Genomic DNA, 27,385 nt, shown 5'->3' with positions numbered 1-27,385 from the left:
TTCTAAATGGCATTAAAGGTGTAAAAAGTTCTGAAATGATTAATCTTGGACTGGTTTGGTAACATGACAAAAACCTGGCATTTTAACAGGGGTGTGTAGACTTTTTATAGTCTCCTCCAACTTTCTTGGATGCGCCATTGCCTTGTACTACTTGGGAACGCACCGTGCAGCAAGGTGCACTCTGCTTGGCTTCATTGCTGCACTGTGCATGCCAGGGGAGTACAAGGCAACAGCGCATCCGCAAGAGTTGGAGTAGGCTACTAGGGATGTAGAACAGCCAGGGGGATGTCAATCAAGATCTGGGGATGCCATTTCAATTTTCACCTCAGGCAGCAGAAAATCTAGAATCAGCCCTGACTACTGTTGTCATTATCTGATTAGTTGATTCTTTTTTTTATTTTACTGAAAGCATGAAGGTATAAATAATAGTGTAGCCCATCGTTTTGCAGAATCTGCACGATACACTAAGCACTGTGTGTTTGGGTTATTCTCCAGCTGTATATTGAATTACGCATATTATATACTTGATAATTGACCTACCATCATCTTTGGAGTCCCCAGCAAGATATCCCAGTCACGCCTTCTTGGACTGAAAGGAGTTGGACTTTCACCGGTACAGGAACGCTAACCCCGGGTAAGTGAGCCTTTGTCTTGCTGCTTTCCCTTTCTGTGTGGAAAGTCTAGGGATAAATCGGGGAATCTCAAGGTAGATCTGTATAATTTTGTTTTTTAATATTGCTGTTTTACTAACTCTGCTTGAAATATCAAGGCGTATGACTGAGTGATTGATTTTACTGTATGTTCTCTCTGTGTGCAGTATAATCATCCTTGTGAAGCCGGATGTCCAATAGATGAGAGGAGATTAAAACCTTTGCTCATCTGAGGTCAAAGGGAACTGTGTATGACCATCTCACCAGGGGCTGTTTGAAGTGACGGGTAACCCCTCCTGCCCGCGTTTCGAGATAGTATCTTTGCAGTTCCCAGGTTGAACCCAGTCCGTACGTTTGTGAGAATGTCGCATTTGCAACGCCCTGGAGGGACCAAAGCAGTGGAAACACTTCAAAAGTGACCCCATTTTAGAGACTACACTCCTCAAGGAATGTATCTAGGGGTATAGTGAGCATTTTGACCCTATAGGAGTCTTCCAGAATTTGATGCAAATCATGAAAAATTGCTAATTTTTCTAAATTATGCCATTCCAGTGCGCACTATTTTGTGTCCAGCTTGTGGTCCCAGACATACTACCACCATAAATTGTTAGGCAGGTTCTCCCGGATTATGACAATACCCCACATGTGGCCATTATTTGTTGCTTGGGCACACGGCAGGGCTCAGAAGGGAAGGAGTGCCATTTGGAGCACAGATTTTGCTGGAATGGTTTTCGGATGCCATGTTACATTTGCAGAGCACCTGAGGTACCAGTACAGTGGAAGAGACACCTTTTTGGAAACTACACACCTTAAAGAATTGATCAAAGGGTGTGATCCCATAGTTATTTTGCTGAATTTAGAGGAATGAAAAATAAAATTTTATATTTTTCACAAATGCGTAATTTATAAGACAGATTTTTCAGACACATAGCATGTACGTGAAGGAAAGCACCTCAACATATATTGGGCTTTCTTCAGCATTCAAAAATACCCTCAAAGTGGTCTAAATATGTTGTCTGGATATATAGCAGTGGCTGGAAGTGAAGGAGCTCCACAAGGATATTGAGGCATTATTTTTACTTGGATGATTTTTGGGCACCAGCATAGGCCTAAAATAAGTGTGCAGATCATACACATTTGTTAAAGTATTAGGTCTTCATCTAGGGGGATAATGAGAATGTTTAATTTTGTTATAGAGCTTTTTCAGTGTCCAATTTTAAAAATGGGTAAAAGACCAGAATGATAAAGGGAGGAGGAGGTGTGAGAGATTTAAAAGCACATTTTTAATCCAGGGAGGTGTGGAAGATGTGGAAACAGTCTTACATACAGAGTCCGGGTTGGGATGGACAAGTGTCGCACTGATGTATGGTATTCTTTCGGATACCCCTTTTTGTGCAGGTACGGCACCTTTTTTGTGCCCTGCCTTTTTTTTCCTGTGGCAGGCTCTTCACTAGGAAAGTGCTGCCCAGGAACAATTCGGGAAGCATTACTTGGAGGAGCAGAAGTCTCCTCCACCTCGTCTCCAAGCAAAATAATTTAAATATTTTTTTCTTGGTACTCCAAGTATCTACCCGGGTGGCCAGCTTTCCTGCACACTAAAAAGGAGTTATATAATGCCATCTGGACAAGGTACACTGACAATTTCTTGTACGAGATTTAGCTTTTTCTCATGGCACTATATGGTTTTAAAACCTGATCATTCAGATCAACCCTCCCCATGAATTTATTATATGCCTGAATGCACACAGGCTTTATCGTGGATGATGTGAAGCCATGTGTGGGGATGGGTGCAGCTGCCATCGTGTATAGATGTCAACATGCAGACATCTTTTTTGTCTCTATATTTGGGGCACAGGATCCCATCCTGCTTTTCCTAATTTGCAGGGATAGGCTGATGAGGGTCTTGGGAAGTTGCCTCTGAATTTTTCAGACCGTCCCACATGCCACTGTTTTTTTGTCTATTAGACATTTGAACAGGGGTACACTTGTGTACCAGTTGTCCAAGTACAGGTTGTACCACTGATAAAGCAGGATGTCCCACACTATATTCCCACTGGTTATTATGCAGGGTGAACAGTCTGGGGCCTGCATTGTCATGTCCTTCCCCTCATAAATCCAGAAAGCATGTGTGTATCCGGTCTCAGATTTACACAGATTGTAGCCCTTGATTTCATACCTGGCATGCATATAGGGCAAATATTGGCAAAACTTCAGCCTGCCCTTGAAGTGTACCAGGGATTCATCTATTGAGATTTCTTTTTGAGGGGTGTAAACTGCCGAAATTTTTTGGGATAAAATATTAATAAGGTGCATAATTTCAAAAAGTCTATCAATATTGGGGTCATGGGGGGTATCACTAAAATGAAGAAAGTTATGAAGGGCCTCAAAGCGTGTTCTGGTCATTGTATTGCGGTACAGAGGACAGTGATATAAAATGTCCATGGACCAGTAGGATCTCACTTCAAGCAAATATTTTGGCATTTTGGCTTAATTAGTGGAATATCACCTATTAGGCTGGGCATGAAAGAAGTTGGGGTGTTCCAATATAAATTGCTGGGCATAAAGGTTGGTTTGGTCCACCATAAATCATCAGAAAAAAAAGAACAATTATAAGAAATCCTATTACAGGCAGCCCTTTCCGTCTGCACATTAATTCCTGCCGCAGCAGTAAATTCTGGAATTTGGGGGGTTTAATTGGTTGGGGGTGACCAATCAGAGCTGGCAGTTCCAGGGTCAGATAGAACCTGGGCACTAACCCTCCTGCGACTGCGAGGAGGTTCCTCACTGTCACTAGAGTAGGAGAGCATGAACTCTGGTTCTTTATCGCTCGCTGTGTCTGTATTAGACGAGATCATGGCATACGCCTCTTCAGCAGTGTAGAGTCTCGCTGCCATTTTATAAATGTGTGTGTGTATATAAATACATATATATATATATATATATATATATATATATATATATGTAGTGTATATACAAACATAGCTCTGTGAATTGTAACAACTTACTACAATTACCAACTGACAAGCTCACGGACTGACAAGCTACAGAACTGATGCTGACAAGTGACGCAACTAATTGACGGTGACGGAATGACACTGATATACTGACAAGTGGCGTGACGGATTGACGCTGACAAACTGACAACTGATGCTAGGTTTTGACACTGATGAACTGACAACTAACACAACGGATTGACACTGACGAACTGACACGACTAATTGATACTGACGGACTGACAAGGGACGCAACAGATTGACACTGACAACTGATGTTACGGATTGACACTGACAACTGACACGACAGATTGACACTGACGAACTCACAACTGACGTGACAGATTGACGATGATTAACTAGACAACTACCTAAGAACTAAATAATTTTTTTTTTTTTTTGAATTATGAAAAAAAAAATGATCTTTTATATAAAAGGAAGGTGGTGGTGTCAGAGACTGGGAACAGGGGTGATTAGAGGCATGGAAAGGGTTAATCAGTGATTTATTTATTTTTTACTTTGAGGGGCAGACATAACGGCACAGGCTCTGATCACTTCTACTTTACTTCACCAACTAAGGCCTCATGCACACGATCGTAGCCATGTGCACGGGCGTGATTTCTGGGGCGGCGGAGTGACAGCCGCGAGCCGCCCGCAAATCGCGGGCCGTGCACATGGCCGCGGCCATTATTTTCAATGAGCCCGGACCGCAGAACACGGCCGTAATAAGACTTGCCCGTTCTTTCTGAGGTCCGGGCTCCTGGGCCATGCACGGACCGTGAAACCACGGTCGTGTGCATAGCCCCATAGGAATGAATGGGGGGAAAAATGCACTGTCATTGGTCAGGTCCATTGCCGGTCACATGGGGAGGGAAATAGTTGTCACCATTCCTGGACCATGAATGGTTTTAGACTTAAATACACAGTGACTGTATCTCATGTCCAAATATTGAGCGTGCTGTCGAATTCAATAACTCAAAAAGGGACAAAATATTTAAAATAGTATGGCATATTACTTGTGCCACACGGGGTGTAATTTATTATGCATCATGCCCTTGCGACAAAATTTATGTAGGACTAACCACACACGAACTTCGGGTTCGCGTTCGGGAGCATGTAGGCGATATCGAGGCCGCAAAAAAAATTTATGATGCGGACAAAGTGGAAAAATTGAAAACCATCCCCCGCCACTTTAAGCTGCATCATAATTGCAATTCCAGACTATTGCAAGTAAAAGGAATAGATCATATAGAAATGAACATGAGAGGGGGCGATTTAATGAAAAAATTACTAAGACTCGAGAGCAAATGGATATGGACGTTGGGGACTATGCAGCCCAGGGGATTAAATGAATCCCACGGTTATGCCTCTTTTCTCTACTAGTATGTGCTGTGGCATTTCGTAACTGGATAAAGCATTATTCCAATACGATGCCATGATTTTAATTCACGTTTTTTTCTCTTCCTATTGTTTTAGTTACAGATGATGCGAATTACCTTGATATGTTGGACATTGTTCTACACTGCAATAAAAAGTATTTAAACCATAACACCTGATGGATCTACTCAAGATACCAATAAGACGTTCTCCGTTTACCATGTTCTCTCATTCCCTATATGTAAATGAGTATCGCTAGCAGGATATGTATTCCTATAACATATACAGATATATACAGATGATTACGTGCAGAACATGTACACACATATACACAAGAAGACACGAAGACCTAAGGCACAATTTTAATATTAACACATTAATACAGAATATTTAGATTGTATTTATTTATCACATACAAATATTATTTTGTTTGACTACAAATTGACTTTATCATATATACATTGTTTTACTAGTATGCACCAATTGTAGAATAGCATCACTATATCTACACATAAATATATAATTATTTATTTATATTTTTTCACTCCCTTATTTTTCCCACATATAATTTGTATTATGGAAGTAATTATCCTTGTTTGCTGTAAATATATATTTTTTATTTATTGCATATATATATATAATTTTTTTTTTTTTTTCACTTTTTTGTAATAAGTATTTTATTTTATATTTGGTAGTATTTATGCATGATTATATACATTTTATTGTGTATATTTTATTGTGTACATGCATTTAAATAAGTTCATCTATGTATGTGAAAGATATGAATTTAGGAATAATCTGATATCGTGGATATGACCTCAGATTTAGGTATCATGTCAAAATGTATAAATATTAACATTAATGTTATACAACTAACATATTTTACAAAATTTTTGTGATGACACCATTTCTCTCCATATCTCTGTAGCAGCATACATGTCCCACTTGCATGTGCTAATCACTATCTAGTACGATATTTACCTTCTAACATGGATATGTAGAGTAGCCTTTTTTCTAAAAGTACGAATCTGTGTAAAGAGCGCATCCGCAGGCGTCCATGGCGACTCACTATGAGTCGGCGTCTATAACACACACGTGATGGTGATGCGTTGCGATGATGCAATCACGCACGCACTCCACGTGTCACATTTCGCCCACATCATGTGATGAGATGCCATGGACAATCGCGGTCATGACGCCGAGGAATGACAGAGATACTCTCAGGTAATACTCTGCAGATGAGCACAATAGTTTTCAATTGGGTAGTAGATAGGATAAATAGGAAGTAGAGACTAGCAAGTGCCACCCCCAGACGAAGGCGGAAGCCGAAACACGCGTCGGGGCAGGTCGCCATTTCTTGAGACACAGCATCATGGGTCAGTAGTCCACCTCTGTTCAGGTTGTTCATTGTTTGCACTTAGCACTTTACTAAATGGAATAGTGTTAGGGGGGTCCCTATTTGCCCTTATATTGAGGCTGGTAATAGAACATTTCTCATACCTTTAGAAATATATATACCTATGGTTTAAGCAATTACGTTGCACTATGCACTTTCTTTATGATACTGCACACCAATGAATATGTTGATACATAATGGTTATGTGAATTCTTATGAGTAATTGTCTCATGTCTTGGCGGTCTTTTTGTCTGTCATCTGTGGTGTTTCATTTTTAAATAGTTCATGTGATAACTTTTTAGATTTTGTCAAATAAAGTACATGTTTTATATTTTGTCTTAAAGACTCCATGCACTCTTTCTTGGTACAATATTTATAAGGACCACAGTCGTGTTACGTGGGGAAAATGATATGTCTATGTAAAATGATGTATGTACATACCCTATGGATAGGTTCTATTAAATACACAGTGATAGGTGGATCTGTACAGGTCCACCAATCACAGCGATCGTCGGCGTTGGACCGCTATGATGGGTCCATTGCCGAAGAAAGGCTAGCGTCAGCTGTCAGGAACAGCTGATCTCCCGGTTCCTGGACACTGTCCGTTAGGACAGTGAGCTCCAAAAACGGTTTATTAACTGTACGTCCTGGTGTGACAAGTAACCTCTCGCCAGTACGTACAGTTACTGACTCGTGCGGCTAGGGGTTAAGTCAGACTTATTCTTTAATCGTTCTCCTTAGAATTTAAAAAAACTCAACGTGTATTTACATTTAGTTTTACATAAAGCACACCCCTTTTTGCTGGCCACATAGCTTTTTGTGGGCCACATCCCTTTACAAGGCATACTTTTCTGTGTTTTCAGGATGATATACTGTTCAACATTATACATCTGCCCTGTATTTCCTTATTTATAAGATTTAGTGAAGAAAATACATGACGCATTTGCCTATAGCAAACAATCAGATCACAGCTGTACTTTTCCAGAGCTGTGAAATGTGAAATCTTATTATACTGCACTTTTTCTATTACAAACACCAGACCCATAAACAAATACAGATCCCAGATCCTCTAAATAAATACACGTCCCAGACTACCAAATAAAGACCTACAGACAAGACTCCCCGTAAATAAAGATCCTAAACCAACTCCCCCTAAATAAATATCACAAACTAGATCATCCCCTTGACACAGACCTCAGACTAGACTATCCCCTTAACTGGTTGCCGACACAGGACGAGAATGCTCGTCCTGAGCGGCGAGCACTTCGCGCATTAGGACGAGCATTCTCGTCCTGTGTGACAGCTGTCTGTGCGCGCGATCGAGAGCGGGACAACGGCTGTAATATACAGCCACGGCCCCGCTCTGACAGCGGAGAGGAGAGAAACAGCTTCTCTCCGCCGTTAACCCTTTGAACGCCGCGATGAAAGCTGATCGCGGCGTTCAAGGAGGGGGGACTGCACATTGATCGCGTCACAGAAAATAACTGTGACGCGATCAAAGCCCACAACTCATATGGCCAGACAGCCCAGGGTCCATTGAAGGACCCCAGGGCTGTCTGAACTTATTTCCTGTTGTATGCCCTAACAACTGCCTGTGTACAATCAGTACACAGGCTAATGTACTGGCATATAGATCTATGCCAGTACATTACAGTTACAAAATCAAAATAAAATGATAAATCCCTTTACACAGAAACACATTTTTTTTTATAATAAATAAACTTTTTAAAATATAAGTCCCAAAACATGAAATAATATAGACATATTTTGTATCGCCACAACCGTAACAACCTGTACAACAAATGTATAACATTATTTATGATGATCGGTGTATGGTGTAAAAAAAAATAAATATTAAAACTGCAGCGAAACTGCTTTTTTTCTGCATTTTCGCCAAAATAAAAATGTATAGAAATTAAACGATAATGTATTTGTACCAAAAAAAACAAAGTCTCATACAACTACGTCGTACAAAAAAATAAAAGAGTTATGAGCGTCAGGACGCAAAGAGGGAAAACTAAAAAAATTGTTCTGTCCTGAAGGCCAAAATTGTCCGTGTCCTTAAGGGGTTAATATAGACCCTAGACCAGACTATCACCATAAAACAGACCCCAGACCAGACTTCCCTTATATAGACCCCAGGCCAGAATATCCCCTTATACAGACCCCAAACCAGACCTCCAGATACTCACTTCTCCAAGAGAAGTGAAGGGACAGCGAGAGATTAGTATATTTGGCATCTGGGAGATTCACCAACTCTTCCAGGAGTCCATGAGATCTTCCGCTATAATTTATGCTAGTTTCTGGTGTCAATTAAAGGAAATATGTTGAACTGTGTTGGCCTGCAGCCTTTAAATAAGCCATGCCCACATTTGAATAGGGGTGTATAAGTGAAAAAAGTTGAAAATTTTTGCACAAAACATCCTAGGTTTGTGGCACTCATCACTTAATTAATTACGCCTCTGTGTTTTTCAATGTATCATCAGAAAATTATACTGATTTTAAATAAGGTTTTTATTATAAAATTCTATGTATATTTGTGTGTTTTTTCACCTATTCACCTAATAAAATTGAAGTCAATGGGTGTGTAAAAACCACGCACCGCACACGGATGCACATCCGTGTTCGGTGCGAGATTTGCGCATCAATTCGTTTGAAAAAAAAGTTGTGGTTTGCGAGTGCGTGAAAAACGCATGCCACTCGCAAAGCACACTGATGCATAACGCAACACACATGGACTAGATTTACGCTAGTTTTTCACCCGCGTGAATGTAATACGCTCGTGTAAATTTAGTCGTAAGCAGACACAAAGGCCCAGATTTATTAAGCAGTGTATCTCAAGTTTTGGGATAAACTGCGCCACTAAAATGTCATGTCAAGTGATGAAGTACGACATTTTAACAGTAACATTTTCAACTTTTCTCACTGCTTGCCAAATTTGGCAAGCAACAAGAAAAATGGACGTGGTCTCTAAAGTAGACAAAGTTTAGGCCACATTTAATTATGTGCAACAGGGGGAAATTGTGTAAATTTTGACAAAATCTCGCAGCCATAGATTTCATTTCCTCACTATCAGAGAAGTAAAACTGTGCAAAATTTTTAATGAGGCGTGCGCCTGTAAGAATTTGGGGAACAACCCCAACTCATTAAGAGGACTTTGCTGCATATATTGTATATTTTGTGCACTGTGCCTTTAGCTAAGTGCTGCTTATTCTGTTTTTCCCCCAGGAAGTGGCTAATACAGAGGATATATATTTTGTGTTACTGTTTATTGAACTGTAACGCAACGTTATTTTTGGCAGGTACGGTGAATGATGGTTGGCTTGCTGGTAATGTAAACAACTTGGCGCAGGGATAGACGGCCTGAACACCATCTTAGTTTATGTTCTGATATGCCATAACAGTGGCGGGTTGTCGCAGTGTGGCAATGCCACATCCTAATGCTGAGGGCATTGCTTACTTTATAAAACTGCTGCTATTCCCATGTGTTCAGTGAGCAGGTGGAAGTGTAGGAACGCGACAAAACACAAACTGGTGCACTGAAATCAGTAAGTTCTGGATCTGATGACGTGTGATGGACAGAAGCCTCCCCGTGTGTGTTGGTGTGGTGTCATACTACTTTTTATTAAAGTTAATGTCTGGCCTAATTTTGTAACATACCTTTATAGAGGTTGGAGTTCTACTTCTCACACAGAGCTCCAAATCACTTAACAGTCATAATAATATGGTAAAACGTTGGCTGTTTGCAGCCACCACTGGGAAGAGCTCACTGCATATGGATTTCAATTCAACTATATGGGAGTCATAAAAATCTCTATGCAGTGAGCGCTCCCTAGTGGTGGCTACAAGAAAAAAACTATGACTGTATGTCAGGAAGCAAGAGAAGCTGTTCAGTGTTGGGCCCGCACTCACCACAGGCTATTATAGCAGTTGACTGGTTTGCCTCTACGGTGGGTAAGCCACTGATCCCATCCTTCAGGGAGGAGTGCCCTGGACTCTGTCCAACAAAAAAATTAGTGAGTCAGTCCTAAATCGCTACTTGTAAGAACTGTGCCTCCCAAGTGTGAAAAGGTTTTTCTTTTCTGGTTTCCTGGTATCTGTTTCTCCTCTTCTGCAAGGGCCATACCGCACCTGACACACCTTTTACTTAAGTTTGGAGCAAATTACCCCAACTACCTCCTTAGCCGAGACTGGGGAAAAAAAACGCCAGTCTTAGTAAACATGGACCAATATACTTTTTACCTGCAACTCATATGTCAGCTTATCTGTGTAGACTGGAAGAGGGCCAGCAGTGTCACGAATGTGTGGGTATGTGAACCCACTAGGCCGCACCGCCGTAGCAGGGAGGCAGCTGGCCAAACAACAGGGAGCCCCAGCAATACAAAGTCCCGCACAAGGGTACCTGGATAGTCCAGTCAGTGGCCGCAGCTCTGGCACGGATGGAGATGGGTGCAGCAGGTAACGACCAAGACGTGGCGGATGACAGCAGGTGCCGCAGGTTGCGCCAGACGTGGCGAATCCCACTGTACGTGGCAGATGACACAGGACATGGCGGATGACACAGGTGCAGTAGACACGACTCCAACTAGTAGGCACAGGAACAAGAACACATCACGGGATACAGGAACTGGTAACGGCACGGGTAACAACTGGAACGGGAAACACTAAGGGACCATTTGCAAGGCAGACTTGGGAATTACTAACAACGCTCAGGCAAAGATCAGAAGTGCTGGGGCCTTCTTATAGTCCAGGAAATCATGTTTGTTGATGATGATGATTTTCTTCATGTGCGCATGCTGGCCCTTTAAGAACGGGCACGATCGCGCGCGCGCACCCTATGGGACACAACGGACCAGAGCGGAAGTGAGCGCTGGCATCTCCTGGGAAGGAGATGGGGACCAGCACTCACAGATCCATGGCTGCGGGCGTCAGGAGGTGAGTAGACCCGACGGCCCACGGCCATGGACGCTACAGTATCCCCCCTCTTACGCCCCTTCTTCTTGGGACCAGAGCGAGAGAGGAACTTCTTAACGAAAGCAGGGGCATCGAGGTTCTCCTCTGGCTCCCAGGACCTCTCCTCAGGACCAAACCCTTTCCAATCCACCAAATAGAAAGTCCTTCCTCCTACCCTCTTGAAGTCCAGGATCTCCCTCACCTCGAACACATCAGAAGAACCGCTGGGAGCAATTGTGGAACTGGAAGTCTTGCTGTAGCGGTTCAGGAGCACTGGTTTCAGGAGGGACACATGAAAGGAGTTGGGGATTCTGAGGGTAGGAGGCAGCCGCAGTTTATAGGAGACAGGGTTAATCTGTTGCAGAATCTCAAAAAGACCGAGGAACCTGGGGGCAAACTTGTATGAAGGCACCCTCAAACGAATGTTCCGTGAGGACAGCCAGACTTTGGTACCTGGAAGATACTGAGGCGGCTCCAGTGGCGGATCATCATTAGGGCGGTTCGAGCGGCCGCCCGGGGCCCAAGGCTTCCAGTGTGCCCATGGCCACCCGAACCGCACATGACCGCACGGACCCCCTCATGCCCGGTGGCGTCGCTAGCACAGGAGGGGGCCCCGGTGCCAGGGCCGCACCTGTCATGAGGCGAGGGGAGTTTCTGCCCGACTCCCAGCTATTAGCAGCCTTGGTCTGTGCTGCTATCTCTCCCTGTGCTGCTTTAGAAGCTCCCCCTCCAGCCCCCCTTCTCTGCTCTACACACCTCTCCTCCTGCTTCTGCAGTTACTAGTCGGGATGTGATGGAGGGGGAGGGGAGACTGTCTGCGGCACTGTGTTGGTGCAATCAAGCTGCTGAACGCACTTCACAAATATCCTGCATGAAAGGTAAGTGCATGTGTGTTTACAATGTGTACTTTATATGTGTATAATGTGCATATTCGTGTGTCTGTGATGTGTACATGTGTATGTATGTATATATAGTGTATGTATGTATGTATAGTGTGTGTATGTATATATAGTGTGTGTATGTATATATAGTGTGTGTATGTATATACACTACCGTTCAAAAGTTTAGGGTCACTCAGAAATGTCCTTATTTTTGAAAGAAAAGCAGTTTTTTTCAATGAAGATAACATTAAATTAATCAGAAATACACTCTATACATTGTTAATGTGCTAAATGACTATTCTAGCTGCAAACGTCTGGTTTTTAATGCAATATCTACATAGGTGTATAGAGACCCATTTCCAGCAACCATCACTCCAGTGTTCTAATGGTACATTGTGTTTGCTAACTGTGTTAGAAGGCTAATGGATGATTAGAAAACACTTGAAAACCCTTGTGCAATTACGTTAGCACCGCTGTAAACAGTTTTGCTGTTTAGAGGAGCTATAAAACTGACCTTCCTTTGAGCTAGTTGAGAATCTGTAGCATTACATTTGTGGGTTCGATTAAACTCTCAAAATGGCTAGAAAAAAAGAGCTCTCATGTGAAACTCGACAGTCTATTCTTGTTCTTAGAAATGAAGGCTATTCCATGCGAAAAATTGCCAAGAAACTGGAGATTTCCTACAACGGTGTGTACTACTCCCTTCAGAGGACAGCACAAACAGGCTCTAACCAGAGTAGAAAGAGAAGTGGGAGGCCCCGCTGCACAACTGAGCAACAAGACAAGTACATTAGAGTCTCTAGTTTGAGAAATAGACGCCTCACAGGTCCTCAACTGGCAGCTTCATTAAATACTACCCACAAAACGCCAGTGTCAATGTCTACAGTGAAGAGGCGACTCCGGGATGCTGGCCTTCAGGTCAGAGTGGCAAAGAAAAAGCCATATCTGAGACTGGCTAATAAAAGGAAAAGATTAATATGGGGAAAGCACACAGACATTGGACAGAGGAAGATTGGAAAAAAGTGTTATGGACAGACGAATCGAAGTTTGAGGTGTTTGGATCACACAGAAGAACATTTGTGAGACGCAGAACAACTGAAAAGATGCTGGAAGAGTGCCTGACGCCATCTGTCAAGCATGATGGAGGTAATGTGATGGTCTGGCTTGGCTTTGGTGCTGGTAAAGTGGGAGATTTGTACAAGGTAAAAGGGTTTTTGAATAAGGAAGGCTATCACTCCATTTTGCAATGCCATGCCATACCCTGTGGACAGCGCTTGATTGGAGCCAATTCCATCCTTCAACAGGACAAGGACCCAAAGCACACCTCCAAATTATGCAAGAACTATTTAGGGAAGAAGCAGGCAGCTGGTATTCTATCTGTAATGGAGTGGCCAGCGCAGTCACCAGATCTTAACCCCATAGAGCTGTTGTGGGAGCAGCTTGACCATATGGTACGCAAGAAGTGCCCAATCCAACTTGTGGGAGGGCCTTCTGAAAGCATGGGGTGAAATTTCTCCAGATTACCTCAGCAAATTAACAGCTAGAATGCCAAAGGTCTGCAATCAGGGGCGTAACTAGGAAAGACTGGGCCCCGTAGCAAACTTTTGACTGGGGCCCCCCCTCCCCTGGGTGTCACACTACCCCCCCCCTTGTAGATAGTGCCTTTTTTACAAAACCCCCCCCCCTGTAGATAATGCCATACAGCCCCCCTGTAGATAACGCCATACAGCCCCCCTGTAGATAACGGCATACAGCCCCCTTTGTAGATATCTACAGAGGGGGCTGTATGGCGTTATCTACGGGGGGACTATGGCGTTCCCTACAGGGGGGGACTGTATGGCGTTCCCTACAGGGGGGGACTGTATGGCGTTCCCTACAGGGGGGACTGTATGGCGTTCCCTACAGGGGGGGACTGTAGGGAACGTCATACAGCCCCCCCATGTAGGGAACGCCATACAGCCCCCTCCCCTGTAGGGAACGCCATACAGCCCCCCCTTTAGGGAACGCCATACAGCATCCCCCCCCTGTAGAGAAAGCCATACAGCGTGCCCCCCCCTGTAGGGAACGCCATACAGCGTAGTCTCCCCCCCCCCTGTAGGGAACGCCATACAGCGTCCCCCCCCCTCCCAAAAAAATGCGATCTACAGTGTGTCCACAGGTTAGGGGATACATGTGTGATCGCTGGCAGCGATAGGGAGAACGGGGGACTGAAATTCTCCTGAAGTTCTCCATGACTAACCTCTGACTTCCGGCGTCTGCGCAGCTCACTAAAAATGAAAGGAGCGCTGGTCACGCATGCGCACAAGCGGGACCGGCCCTCCATTCATTTCTACGGAGCTGCCGACACAGACCCCGGAAGTCCGAGGTTTGTGATGGAGAACGTCAGGGGACTTTCAGTCCCCCGTTCTCCCTATCGCTGCCAGCGATCACACATGTATCCCCTATCCTGTGGATAGGGGATACATGTCTTTTGTTTAATGGCAGAGCGGGGAGATACCTCCATGCTCTGCCGTAGTCGTGTTCAGTGGCATCGCGCTGTAGCAGCCATAGCGGCTGCTAGCGGAGCCTCCGGCCATGGTGGGGGCCCGTGCCGGCAGGCGACACGGGCCCCCTCGGGCCCCGGCTGCTACGGCGGTAGTTACGCCACTGGGTCCCAAGCAGGGGACTCCCCTCTATGATTTTCAAATGCTCCAATAGGGCATATGGGTTGTTGTTAGAAATCTCATTTTTCTTAGTAACACTCCAGACAAAACTGATAGTCATGCTTAGTGCAGGTAATGAGGGGGTGGTGCATGACACAGAAATGCGCTCTTGTTTTTTTTAAATCCGTTTGGCATGCACGGGACAGTGCCTATTGTATTGCCTTTGTAAAAAAAACATTTTGACATGAACTGGACTGTTGGGGCATCAGATGATATACTAGGCATTACATAGTGTAAGGGCTCATGTATATGACGGTTGTTCTCTTAAGTGCCCTATCCTTTTTTTTTTTTTTGTGGATAGCATACTGAACCATTTATTTCTATGGGGCCATACACACTTCCTTTTTTTAGGGGGCAGATCCGTGTGTGTGTTCTGCAAATTATAGAACGGTCCTATTCTTGTCAGTGTTTGCGGTCCGTCTCACCCATTCTAGTGTATGGGCCTGAAAAAAAAAATGGACCGCTCACGGAAGCAACTAGGATATGTTTTGCTATCCACGAAACGGAAACAATCATGTGCATGATGCCCTAGAGATTTAACTTCATTGTTCCTTTAAAAGGGTATGCTTATTTTTTTCAGGAAAAATAGCTGTGGACCAGACAACTTTGTAGTGTATAACACCGGTTTGAATCTAAAGTCTATCTTATTTTCAGATGATTTGCAATTCCGTATAACCCGGTTTAGTGGCCCTTTTTACAGTTAACAAATATTACTTTATAGATTAACGGTGACATATTTTTCAAGAAATGTGTTAAAAAGCCACTTAATCCTTTACAATCAATATTATTGTAACTGTGTCAACTATTATTAAGATCAAAGACTTTGTTAGACTAGGATATACAAATGCTGGTGTCTAAGCTTTTCTTGTGTCTAAGTTTTAGACAATGTAAACTTTGCCTTGTCTGAGTGGTGCATTCTGTATGATAAATTTTGCACACCTAGCTAGACAATGTTTTAATCTACCGCCACTTTGTTGGCTTAATTTACACCAGTTTTTTTTGCGGCTAAATTTTTGAGCCAACATCTTGCGCACAATGTATCATTTTAAGCCATACCCTTACTACTAGACCAAGCCCGCTAAGCCACACCACCAAGTCCAGCTTGTGTCTAAAAATTAATAAATGTGGCGCCCAGCATGTAGGCTAGAATTCGGGCCCAATTTAAGCCAGAATTCTTGCTCATTTTGAATTGTAAATATTCTCCAATTTCCTTTTGGAAAGTAGAATTTGAAAATTTACCCATTTGTGTCCTTTTTATTTTTTTGCTACCCTGCACAATCTATCTTGGTGTTTTGATGTAAAGAAAGGAGAAAAGAGATGTCAAAGAGTGAAACAGGAAGGGAGGTGGAGGAAAGAGGAAATTCACAGCTCATTACTGAAGGCTAGAAGCTGCTTGTATACATTCATAAATTGTCTTCATGAACCTTGCCAACCAGCAGACTGCAGTGTTGCGGTTAAAGTCCTTGAACCCATTGTACAAATTTCTTATTTTTTACAGAGAGAAAAGAAAGATAATCCCAACCGCGGGAATGTGAATCCTCGGAAGATTCGCACACGGAAAGATCAGTGGGAACAATTGAAGATGGGGCTGGAATTTGTGGATGCAAAAGCTCAACAGCCTGGGTATGCTTCTCCAGATCTAGGAAGTGGAGAAAACAAGATATCATTTCGCAGGACGGGATTATTCTAATAGACTGTACAATGCAATACTGGCCAAAATCTTTTATAATTTTACCATGCGCTTTGAGTTGATAGTGTAGAAAGACCATTTCTAACATTTATTTTGTGTTATTCAGGATCGAATTAACTCAAAATGGATCGGTCAGTTCCATGGATATGGGAGATCTAAACCAGTACCTTCCTCCGCCTCCAAATGAAGACATCATTCCAAGCCCACCTCCTGTTTCTGATGATTCTTTGCCTCCTCCTCCAATGGAATTTAGGTAAACTTTTTTTTAAACCACTCAAAGGTCAGAAATGCACAATTTAGAAGTGAAATTAAGAACTGATGTATATTATTACTGGATGTGTCCCAAGGCTTTTCATATATAAAGGAAAAATCCAGGCAAAAGTAATCTTCCGGTGTGCCATTGTTAGAAGATTACAATGGTGGAGTCCATGAGAACAGCCTTTTAAAGGGGTTATCCGGGAACCAAAAATTTTTAAAAATGGATTTGCATTCATATTTTTATGTAAAAAGTCACTTACTAGTGTACTTTAATGAAAAATTTGTCACTAAATGTTGCCGTTCAAACCCGGCTTTTCTAATATTGATGACTTGCTGACACGGCCCCACGTCACTGAGGGCTTGCTTCCTGCGCTGTTCTTGTCCGCATGTTATCAATGACATGACCGCGAGGGGCTGTCACATTGCCTATTGCTGGAGTGCCCGACCCTGCTCCCGACATTCGGTCAGTGACTTTCCCATAGCTGGATTTCCCGAGCAGAGCATCAGCTAATGCTCTGCCTTGGGACTCCCGTACTGCTGCCGATGTCACTGTCCATATATGGACAGTGGTGTCTAATGCTTGGGGACTCCACTACTATTGCCGACGTCACAGTCCATATATGGACAGTGACTTCAGGGGTTTCCTATTTCTGGAGTCCCCGAGCAGAGCATCAGTTGATGCCCGTCCCGGGGACTCCAGCACGGCTCCCGACATCACTGTCCATATATGGTCCGTGACTTCAGGGGTTTCCTATCGCTGTATTTCCAGAGTAGAGCATTAGCTGACGCGAAGCTCAGGATCTCCAGCGATGGGAAACTCCAGAATTCACTGACCAAATATGGACGTCCGGAGCAGTGCTGGAGTCCCGAGGTAAGTGCCAGCTATAGATAATGTGACTGCCCCTTTCAGTAATGTTCTTGATAACACGCCAACACGAACAGCGCAGGAAGTAAGCCCTCAGTCACATGGGACCGTGTCCTCAATATTAGAAAAGCTACAGGACTTCCAGGAACAATTCACCGGGTTGGAACGGCACCATTTAGTACCGAATTTTTAATTAAAGTACATTAGTAAGTGACTTCTTTTTACATAAAAATATGAATGCAAAGCAATTTTAAAATTTTTTTGACTCCCGGATAACTCTTTTAACCAATTTCCTAAATCGGCGTGTGGTCCTGGCACTCGGATACGCACAGATGAACAAGTGATGGCACATCCTAGCAATATGCCATCACTTGTAATACTGGAAAAAAAACCTTCACTGTTGGTAAGGCCTAACAACTGTTATTTGGCTAGACGTTTAGTAGAAATTTAGTCCTGTGTCTTTTTGAGTACGTAAGTGCTAAGATTTTAATGTCTGTAGTTTAGGCTTGGTCAGGAAAAATAAACTTTATCAGGATATTTTAATAGCTCAACCTAGCTGGATGGGCACTAAGGAGTTGGAGGCTGAATGATCATTTTAACTAGTAGGAATGGGGGAAAAGGCTAGTGTGTGAATGATAGACTTTCTATTGAGCCAGTACAGCAATTGCTCGGCTTTCTGAGAAAAGCTGATCAGAAATGAAGCGGCTCAGCGCTCACCCAGAAGTTTTTTGGAAGTTTAGTTACCATTTAATATATAATAAAATACATTTTAAGGTATTTAAATGGCATCTATCCTTTGTTCAAGCTCCACTATTATACACTTATGAAGTACTAAAAACATAGGCCCCATGCACACGACGTGTTCGGTTCGTGATATAAGGACTGTATGTCGCCCACGTTTCCCGGACCAAACACAGTTTAGGGAACCGGGCTCCTAGCATCATAGTTTTGCATGACGCTGTGAGTCACTGCCTCCCCGCGGGACTACTGTCCCATACTGAAAACCTGTTTCAGTACGGGACAGTAGTCCCGTGGGGAGGCCGAGACACCTAGCATCATACGTAACTATGATGCTAGGAGCCCGGCTCCCTGAACTATGTTCCGTCCGGGAAATGCAGCCGACATAGACCGAACACGTTGTGTGCATAAGGCCTTACTCTAATTCCCATTTGATAGCATTACATGCAATACTTTTATGTCCGCTAATGAGACAATCCTACTTAAAGGAGTAGTCTGCTTTAGACATTCCCTTTTCCAAATGCCAGCTTCCAAACCCCCTCTATTAGCCAGAGAGATGAGCTGATGCAAAGAGCACCTTTCCTTCCAGAGAACTGTCTCTTCCGTGTAATGAGTCATTTCTCCTACAGTGTACTCCCCATCTTATCATCTTTTTAGACAGGATGGCAGTTGTGCAAACCAGACAACCACATTTTATTTGTTATATAGTAACATGTAATAATTTCTAGTAGACTAGCATGCTTCAAGAATTACTTTAGAACACTGAGACAATGAGAATTTAAGTAAATCTTTTGCTCTTATTTTTTATTCTTTAGTTCACCTGGAAACTCCAATCGATCAAGCCTAGTTAGCCAAATCCACCCACCCCCAGCACCTCCAGCTGGTACTCCTATTGGAGGAAGACCCAGTTTCTCTCCTCCACCTCCACCTCCTCCACCTGCTGGTGTATTCCCAGATGGCGCTTACCTCCCACCCCCCTCGCCATTAGAGTGTCCCCCTGTTCCTGGCTTTCCTGCGCCGCCGCCTCCTCCACCCGTGCCTTCTGTAATAGATTATACAGCTGTCTCTCCTGTTCCTCCTCCAGCTCCTCCTGCAGGAGGGCCCCCTCCTCCACCACCCCCTCCACCTCCACCAGGTCCACCACCTCCTGGCCCCCCTCCTCCTCCATCTTTTTCTCCTCAAGATGGAGATCCCATGCCACAGATATCCAAGCCCAAAACCTCCCTGCCACCAGTGAGCGATGGTCGGAGCGATCTCCTGTCTGCTATTCGTCAAGGTAATTGTGTACCTCATTATCTATTTGATTTTGAACTTCAATAATTGTTATCCACAGTTTATTAAGGTTGTGGAGCCCAAATGCTCCAAAACATGAGCTTCTCGCTTTCCATTGTCCACCACTTTGAAAAAGGGGTTTTCCAGGGATCAAAAATGTTTGTACTAATAATCTAGGTCAAAATTAAATAAACTTCCTAATATGCATTCTGACAAAAATCAGAACGCATTTGTTCCTATTCACCCTAACTCTGGCCGGCAGGAAGCTCTGGTTTTCATCTTAGTGTTTTTTGTATTCGACACACGCTCGTGCACGAGCGTTATTATGCAGACAGGCCTGTGTCTATACCTCACTGAGTATCGACAAAGGTCTGGCATTGATGCATAAGCAATGAATGAACGCCGCGGGCACTAAGGAGGCTGTGGGCCGAGAGGATGCCTCAAACCCGGGTAAAGGTCAGAAGTCCCGGGTTTCAGCCAGGACAGAAATGTATTGAGAGGTAGGCTCACGTGGCCCTTTTTGTATGTGGCTGGATGGCAGAGAAAAGTTCCGTATAGAAAACGCCATGCTGCAACACCAAATAAACAGATGATGACGTTTTATTCAGAATTGCATTGTAACAGTTAATCTATACCATTATTGCCATATATGTAATGGTTTATTAAGTTTATTTATCTTTCTATAAGCATATATATATATATATATAATAATTCCTTGGGGCTGTGTCATAGAGGATTATGGTGACTGGTTTATTTTCTTTGCAGGAACGCTGAAACTTTACACTGTGCTTTAGTTATAAAACTAAAGATAACAGTCTGTCGTTAAATCTGGTTTACCCTGTCTAGTTTTTAAACTTGTTTTTTACCTCTTTATTTTTTGTCCAGGCTTTCAGCTACGCAAGGTGGAAGAACAGCTGGAGCATGACAAGCGAGATGTTGGAGGTAATGATGTGGCTACCATCCTATCTCGTCGTATAGCAGTGGAGTACAGCGACTCAGAGGATGACTCCTCGGAATTTGATGAAGATGATTGGTCCGATTAAACATGCCAAGATTTCGATGGAGTGGTGGGATCAGTGTTATGTAGGTTTTTCACTGCCACAAGCTCATTCAGAGTGCCAGGAGAAAAGTATGAATTTTATGTTTATAAAAGGAGAACACAATTAAAGGGGTTTTCCCATCTTAGGCATTTATGGCATATCCACAGGATATGCCATAAAAGTCTGATAGATGCGGGTCCCACCTCTGGGACCCGCACCTACCTCTAGTACGGGGCCCCCTAAACCCCGTTCTAGCTTACTCTGCTCCCGCTCTCTCCTGGCAACATCCTGGTTAGGTGGTCGGGTGTTACGAAAACAGCCAAACTCACTGAGCTATGCTGTTTTTGTAACTCCCATAGAAGTGAATGGGTGCTATGGAAACAGCATAGCACGTTGAGCTACGCTGTTTTCGTAGCTCCTACTCACTTTCATGGTAGTTACGGAAACGGCGTAGTTCAGCGAGCACTCTGCTGTTTCCGTAACTCCCGAATACCTAACCAGGAAGTGGCCGGGAGGCAGCGGAGCCGAGTAAGCTAGAATGGGGTTGGAAGGCGCCCCGTTCTAGAGATAGGTGCGGGTCCCAGATGTGGGACCCGCATCTATTGGACTTTTATGGCATATCCTGTGGATGTAAATGTCTAAGATGGGAAAACCCCTTTAACATTGTTGTAATATACCCTTGCCTATGGGCATATAGCTCTGATGGTGTGACTTCTTCTTGAGCTATAGGGTTAATCTGTTACATTTGCCATTGAACTCTGCCCTATTACAGTTAATGGAGAAATAACTAATCCTTCCTTTAGCTATACAATTTGCCATTGGTAAAGGGAATGCTCCACATTTATTTTGGCCTACAGAAGATGGGGTTTAGATGAAATAAGAGTATTCTCTCATCGACTTATGATGCCAATCATATGACTTTGTGCCACAACTGGACCGTGAATATATAATCCAGTCCTTGTGATGTGATCATAAAGATTTTGAGCTGAATTTTTAAATAACTGTGCCTTAACTGTTGAAACGTTGGTAAAAGGTCCATACAATTTAAGGAATGACCATTGGTGGAAGTGGAATTTATGACCAAATATTTCTGTATTATTCATAATATGGTGACCATAATGTGTGATGTCCTAGAAACTAGACAACTGATGAAAAAATAAAGATGACCGTGTCAGGGATTTACACTTAACCTGCTATATTTATCCTTGGGCAGGTGGGGTACTTACTATGCATATACTATAGATATCTATTTACTGTATGTTATTGTAATTTTGCCTTGTATCAGACCCAGTGGGGAATATATATGCCCTTATGAGTAGTTTATTGGAATAAACTGTCTGGGCCACTGGGGAGCAACATGAGATAATGGGGAAGAAATCTAAACCTAATAATTACGTGTAATTTGTTATAATGTATCAAGAGAACAACTTTATCTATTCCATTCTTTAAATCCTATTCTATGCAAAATATAAGCATAAATAACGGCATGTATTAAAATTCTGCACCTAAAGTGCGTAGATAAAGCTGCAAACAAGGTCTGTAAACTACTGAGTTGACTGATGATATGAAGATCTTAAGTGCCTTAATAGAAGTGACTTGGGGACCTGTTGCCAAAAGAAATAATGTCAAGGTTCTTTGCACTGCGTGTTCCACACCCTTCTCTTTATAACTTGCTTTTTTTGTTTTCCAAATTATGTTTACATATGTATAATGTTTTAATTATAACTCTATAAAAGCATTTCAGTTCTTTATGCTGTGTCCCCCTTTTTGGAGTCTTTGTGGTCTTCAACCAGACGTGAGAAGTTTACCGAGAAACCGAATAGAAAATCGCCAGGTCTTGCTTGGGAGACTACGATTTGACCTACTTTACATTTAGACTTAAAAACCTGTTCAGGACCAGAGCACTATTTTTATATGATGTTATATACTAGTGCCTATCATTCTTTAGTTTTGTAACTGTAATGATGCTACAGTAGCGTATACTGCTGCACCCATGCAGTGAGTCTTCTATCCGCATCGTTTTTGTCTAGAAGTTATTTCACTGTATCATTAAAGTAATATTTCACACACGTCCTGTCTCATGACAAAGAAATCAATTTAAACCTTTCACTGCCGAGGATTTATGATTTACGTCATGATGTTAAGATTGCTACAACAAGAATATAAGGGCTAATGCTTAAATCTTGGTATCACATTAAAACCCAGAATTAAAGCTTTCAAATGATACCAAGGATCTAACTGCAGTGTTTGGGGCACTGCACTCCTCGAGTTTCAGGATAAAAAGTTTTAAAGAGGTTCTGTCACCAGATTATAAGTGCCCTATCTCCTATATAATCTGATTGGCGCTGTAATGTAGATAATAACAGTGGTTTTTATTTTGAAAAACGATTATTTTTGAGCAAGTTATGAGCTAGTTTAGATTTATGCTAATGAGTTTCTCAATGGACAACTGGGCGTGTTTTTACTTTTTACCAACTGGGTGTTGTACAGAGGAGTGTATGAGGCTGACCAATCAGTGACTAATCAGTGTCCTACACTTCTCATTGTTCCAGCCCAGCTTCTTTCACTGCACAATCACACTGTGCTGTGGATCATGCTGGGCTGGAACAATGGGAAGTGTAGGACACTGATTAGTCACTGATTGGACACTGATTAGTCACTGATTGGTCAGCGTCATACACCCCTCTGTACAACACCCAGTTGGTAAAAAGTAAAAACACGCCCAGTTGTCCATTGAGAAACTCATTAGCATAAATCGAAACTAGCTCATAACTTGCTCAAAAATGATAGTTTTTCAAAATAAAAACCACTGCTGTTATCTACATTACAGCGCCGATCAGATTATGTAGGAGATAGTCAAGTTATAATCTGGTGACAGAGCCTCTTTAAGGCCCCATGCGCACTACCGTAGCATTTCTGTAATTGCGGACCTTTATCACAGACCAATTCACTTCTATTGACCACAGACACCTTCCCGTATATTTGCGGGAAGGTGTCTGGGCTGTAGAAAGCCTCCGCAAAAGATAGGACATGTCTTTTCTTTTGCTTTTTACAAACCGCGCTCCTATACTTTGTATGGGAGCACTGGCCGAAATGCGGGTGGCTGTCCACGGCCGCCCGTGCCCGTAATCGTGTACCGTGGTTACGGGCACGGCCGTGTGCAGGGGGGCCTTACTTTACTGGTTTTGTATCTCTGTAAGGGAGGTTCAAGTGAGTGCAGGAAGCAAGATAACAGCCTGTTACTGTGATATCTCCCTTGTAAAGCCTACCAGTTACCCCCAGGAGGGGTGAAACAGGGACTTTTCTTCATGTTATCACCCCTTCTTTCCATTCGGAGAGGATATGTGCAGTTGCACGTGTAATTACCCCCTCTGCCTATTTGGACCATTTGCTGAGTGTTTACAGGTATCTGGATTGCAGAGACTTTTGGGCTCTTCAGTTTGATGACTTAGTGAAAGTATGTGCATGTAGACATGGGATCACATATGCCACCCCAAGAAACAGAATAAAAAAGACACACAAGAGTATTTGGAAATAAAAGGCCGCGGTGTTTATTATGTGTAACACAATTCAATAAAATATTTAAAAAACAAATTGCATAAACCAATATATAATGTCCAAGAGTAAAATGTCCAATATTAAATAAAACCCTTGTCCACCCAGTGTTAGCTGGGCGACAACCCACTAAAAAAAACTGTGACGATCCTCTTCATAAAATGAAGGGAGGGAGGGTGGGGCTGTTTTCAGGAGCCACTTCACAGACGAACAGCTGACCGGACCAGAGCGCGGGTATATATCCACAGAATATTTCCGCCGCTCAGCTGCTGCTACCAATCCCTGTTTACCTGTGGAAACTTCCAGAAAGGTAAGTACCAAAATGCAGCCCTAAAAGTGGTGCAGAACAACCTATAAAATACATAACTGGAAAAGTGTACAGTAAAGAAAGGAGAAAAGGAAGGAACGGGGGGGGGCAAAGTGATCCCATGTGTCCCCCATGCTAATGCTATAAAGCGGGGCCTCTCATAGGCATAAATGGCGTGTATGAACTCTGCACATCTTGTACTTTTATCTTTAGGAGGTGGTGTGCTCGGGTAAGACTTTTAGCCACAAACCTGAATTTTTAGGCATTTATTTACAAAATTGAAGGTGCCCATGAGTGCAAAGTGCTTGAAAATTGTACTGGCAGCAAAAGGGCGAACGTGAATCTCCACCTATTAAAACTATATCTTTAGGCCCAATAGTCTGTGCTGATTTATTTCTTAATACATCTTTAGGCTGAAATCACACACACCGGTTTTGAGCCAAAGCCAGAAGTTGAGCCAACAGGAATGAAGTCCTTCCATTGTACGTCTCCTTCCTTTTAGGATCCACTCCTGGCTTCAGTTTTCAAAACGGCATGTACAAATCTAGCCTTGGGCTGGATTCACACACAGTGTTTACTCGCATTTTTCAATGGCGGTTTTAGCAACTTTTTTTTGTCTTGCATTAAAAAATATGTAGCCGTATGTTACTTTAATGTCTATTATAAAATATGAGAGCCTACATTCATAGCGTTTTGATTTGTTACGTTTTTATAGCATTTTTAGGGTCAGTGATTTTTTTCAAAACCCAGCATGCTCTAGATATTTTTTCTTGAGTTTTTCTCCATAGGCTACTCTATTAGGCCCTGTTCACACGGATGTTTTGACGCAGGAACCACGTCGGGAAACGCGGCAAAAAACGGCCTCCCATTGATTTTAAGGTGAGGCGGACGCGTTTTTTTACAGCGAGTGGTAAAAACTGCTCGTGGTAAAAAGAAGCGACATACCCTATCTTCGGATGTTTACGCCTCTGACCTCCCATTGACATCAATCGGAAGCAGAGAAAGCTTATTTCTCTGCATTTTTGCCCGTGGCACTCAATGGGCGCGAGCGCAAAACACGGTAAACGGCAAGCAGGCAGATGAAAATCCAAATGGAATTTTAAGGCAGAATTTTCCTCCTGCAAAAACTCTGTGTGAACAGGGCCTTAGACTTCCAAAAGGCCAGGAAAAACATGTACAAAATGACACAAAATAAAAAACACTGGAAAAAAACCACTTCAAACAAATGGTATTTTTTACAGTTGTTTTAAAACACTGAAAGAAGTGTGTGAAAGAGTCTTCAGAGCTCTGTTTTTCTGATACAGAGCACCAAATCCCCAGCATAGACCAAGATTTAAAAGTTAATGTGCTGTTTACCTGCAACCACCACTAGAAGGAGCATGGGAATTTACGGCATACCTTTTTATTGAGTTAATTTTATGCAATTAACGCCTAAGCTCAAACTAGTGGTGGCTGCAGAAAGTCAACATGGTCTGTCTTAGATCTATCTATGCAGGGGATTTGGAGCTCTGTTCGCTATAAAAATACACTCCTTAGCATTGAAATTGCAACAACAAAATGGAAAAGTTTAGTGATTGTAGAAATCACAGGATCAATAGACATGTTAATGATATGCAAATGATGAATAAATGAAAACAAAATATTCAAAACATCTTGATTTATTCAGTATGAGCGCCACGCGCAGAAATACACGCACTTACACGCCTTGGCATGCCATCAATGAGATTATTAATGGTTGCCGGAGGAATATAATGCCACGCTGAATGCACTTGGGAGTGCAAATAATCAAGATTGGCTTCTGGCAGCTCCCTGTGCAATTGCTGACCTTTCCAGATGTGCTCGATGAGAGACCAGTCTGGAGATGCTGCGGGCCGTGGTAGCACGTTTAGGCCACGCAGGCTGCTCACAGTAGTACGAGCAACATGCGGCCTGACGTTGTCCTGTTGAAAAATGGCTTCTGGGACACATTGGAGAAAGACCGTACCACTGGTTCCACGACCAAGTCAATGTAACGCCGAGCTGTTAGTGTACCTGAAATGAAGACTAGAGGGGTCTGGCTACCGTACATTATGCCACCCCACACCATAATCCCGGGAGTAGGACCGGTGTGACGTTTCCTTGTAAAGGCCTCTTCATGCTGTTTCCTGTGTGGTCTCCAGACCAATTTCTGGCTATCATTGCGTCCGAGAACAAAAGCGTGACTCATCACTGAAGAGGCTAGGCCTCTGTTCCAGCCTCCATTGTCGTCTCGCTGTGCACCATGATACCCTTTGAGAGTAGTGGCATATGGTCAATGGAACAGCAGTAGCTGGACGTCTGGCTCACAACGTAGTGCAAATGCCTTCTGATGGTTTAAGTCGACACTGGTTGCCACCCTAGGCATGGGATGTAATGTCCAATTTCACTTGCAGTATAAAATGGATCATTACGCGACATTCTTCCAATCACATCCGTCCGTGCAGAGGTTCTCTTCTGTGCACCTTTTGTGGTCATTCCCATTCGTTGTTGTTCTCCCAATCTCCGGGACAGGCAACGTTGAACAGTGCTGACATCTCGGCCTACTCGCTGTTAGGGATCTGCCAGGTACTACGTCTAGGTATACTCCTGGGATTAATCAATCCACACCTGAGGCCAGACCTGTTAGACTGACACCGTCTCCCACCAACCAGGGTGGCAGGCTCAGGAGTGGGAGAGCCTATCGCGGCCTG

The 27,385-nt window shown here is 43.1% G+C and overlaps 1 protein-coding gene across 1 annotated transcript; it reads left to right on the top strand.

Annotated features, from left to right (window-relative positions):
- The first annotated feature begins 9,730 nt into the window (after positions 1-9,730).
- Positions 9,731-22,566, top strand: LOC142741818 (actin-binding protein WASF2-like). The gene is made up of 5 exons (XM_075851147.1): positions 9,731-9,745; positions 16,451-16,575; positions 16,749-16,895; positions 19,319-19,779; positions 20,661-22,566. Exons 1-5 carry the CDS (start codon positions 9,731-9,733, stop codon positions 20,816-20,818), a joined length of 906 nt encoding a protein of 301 aa, XP_075707262.1. The 3' UTR covers positions 20,819-22,566.
- The last annotated feature ends 4,819 nt before the right edge of the window (positions 22,567-27,385 follow it).

This window comes from Rhinoderma darwinii, chromosome 2 (genome assembly GCF_050947455.1).
Source record: "Rhinoderma darwinii isolate aRhiDar2 chromosome 2, aRhiDar2.hap1, whole genome shotgun sequence".
Lineage (NCBI taxonomy): Eukaryota > Metazoa > Chordata > Amphibia > Anura > Rhinodermatidae > Rhinoderma > Rhinoderma darwinii.
Note: the sequence above shows the minus strand (reverse complement) of the source record. Positions and strands in the feature narration are given on the sequence as shown.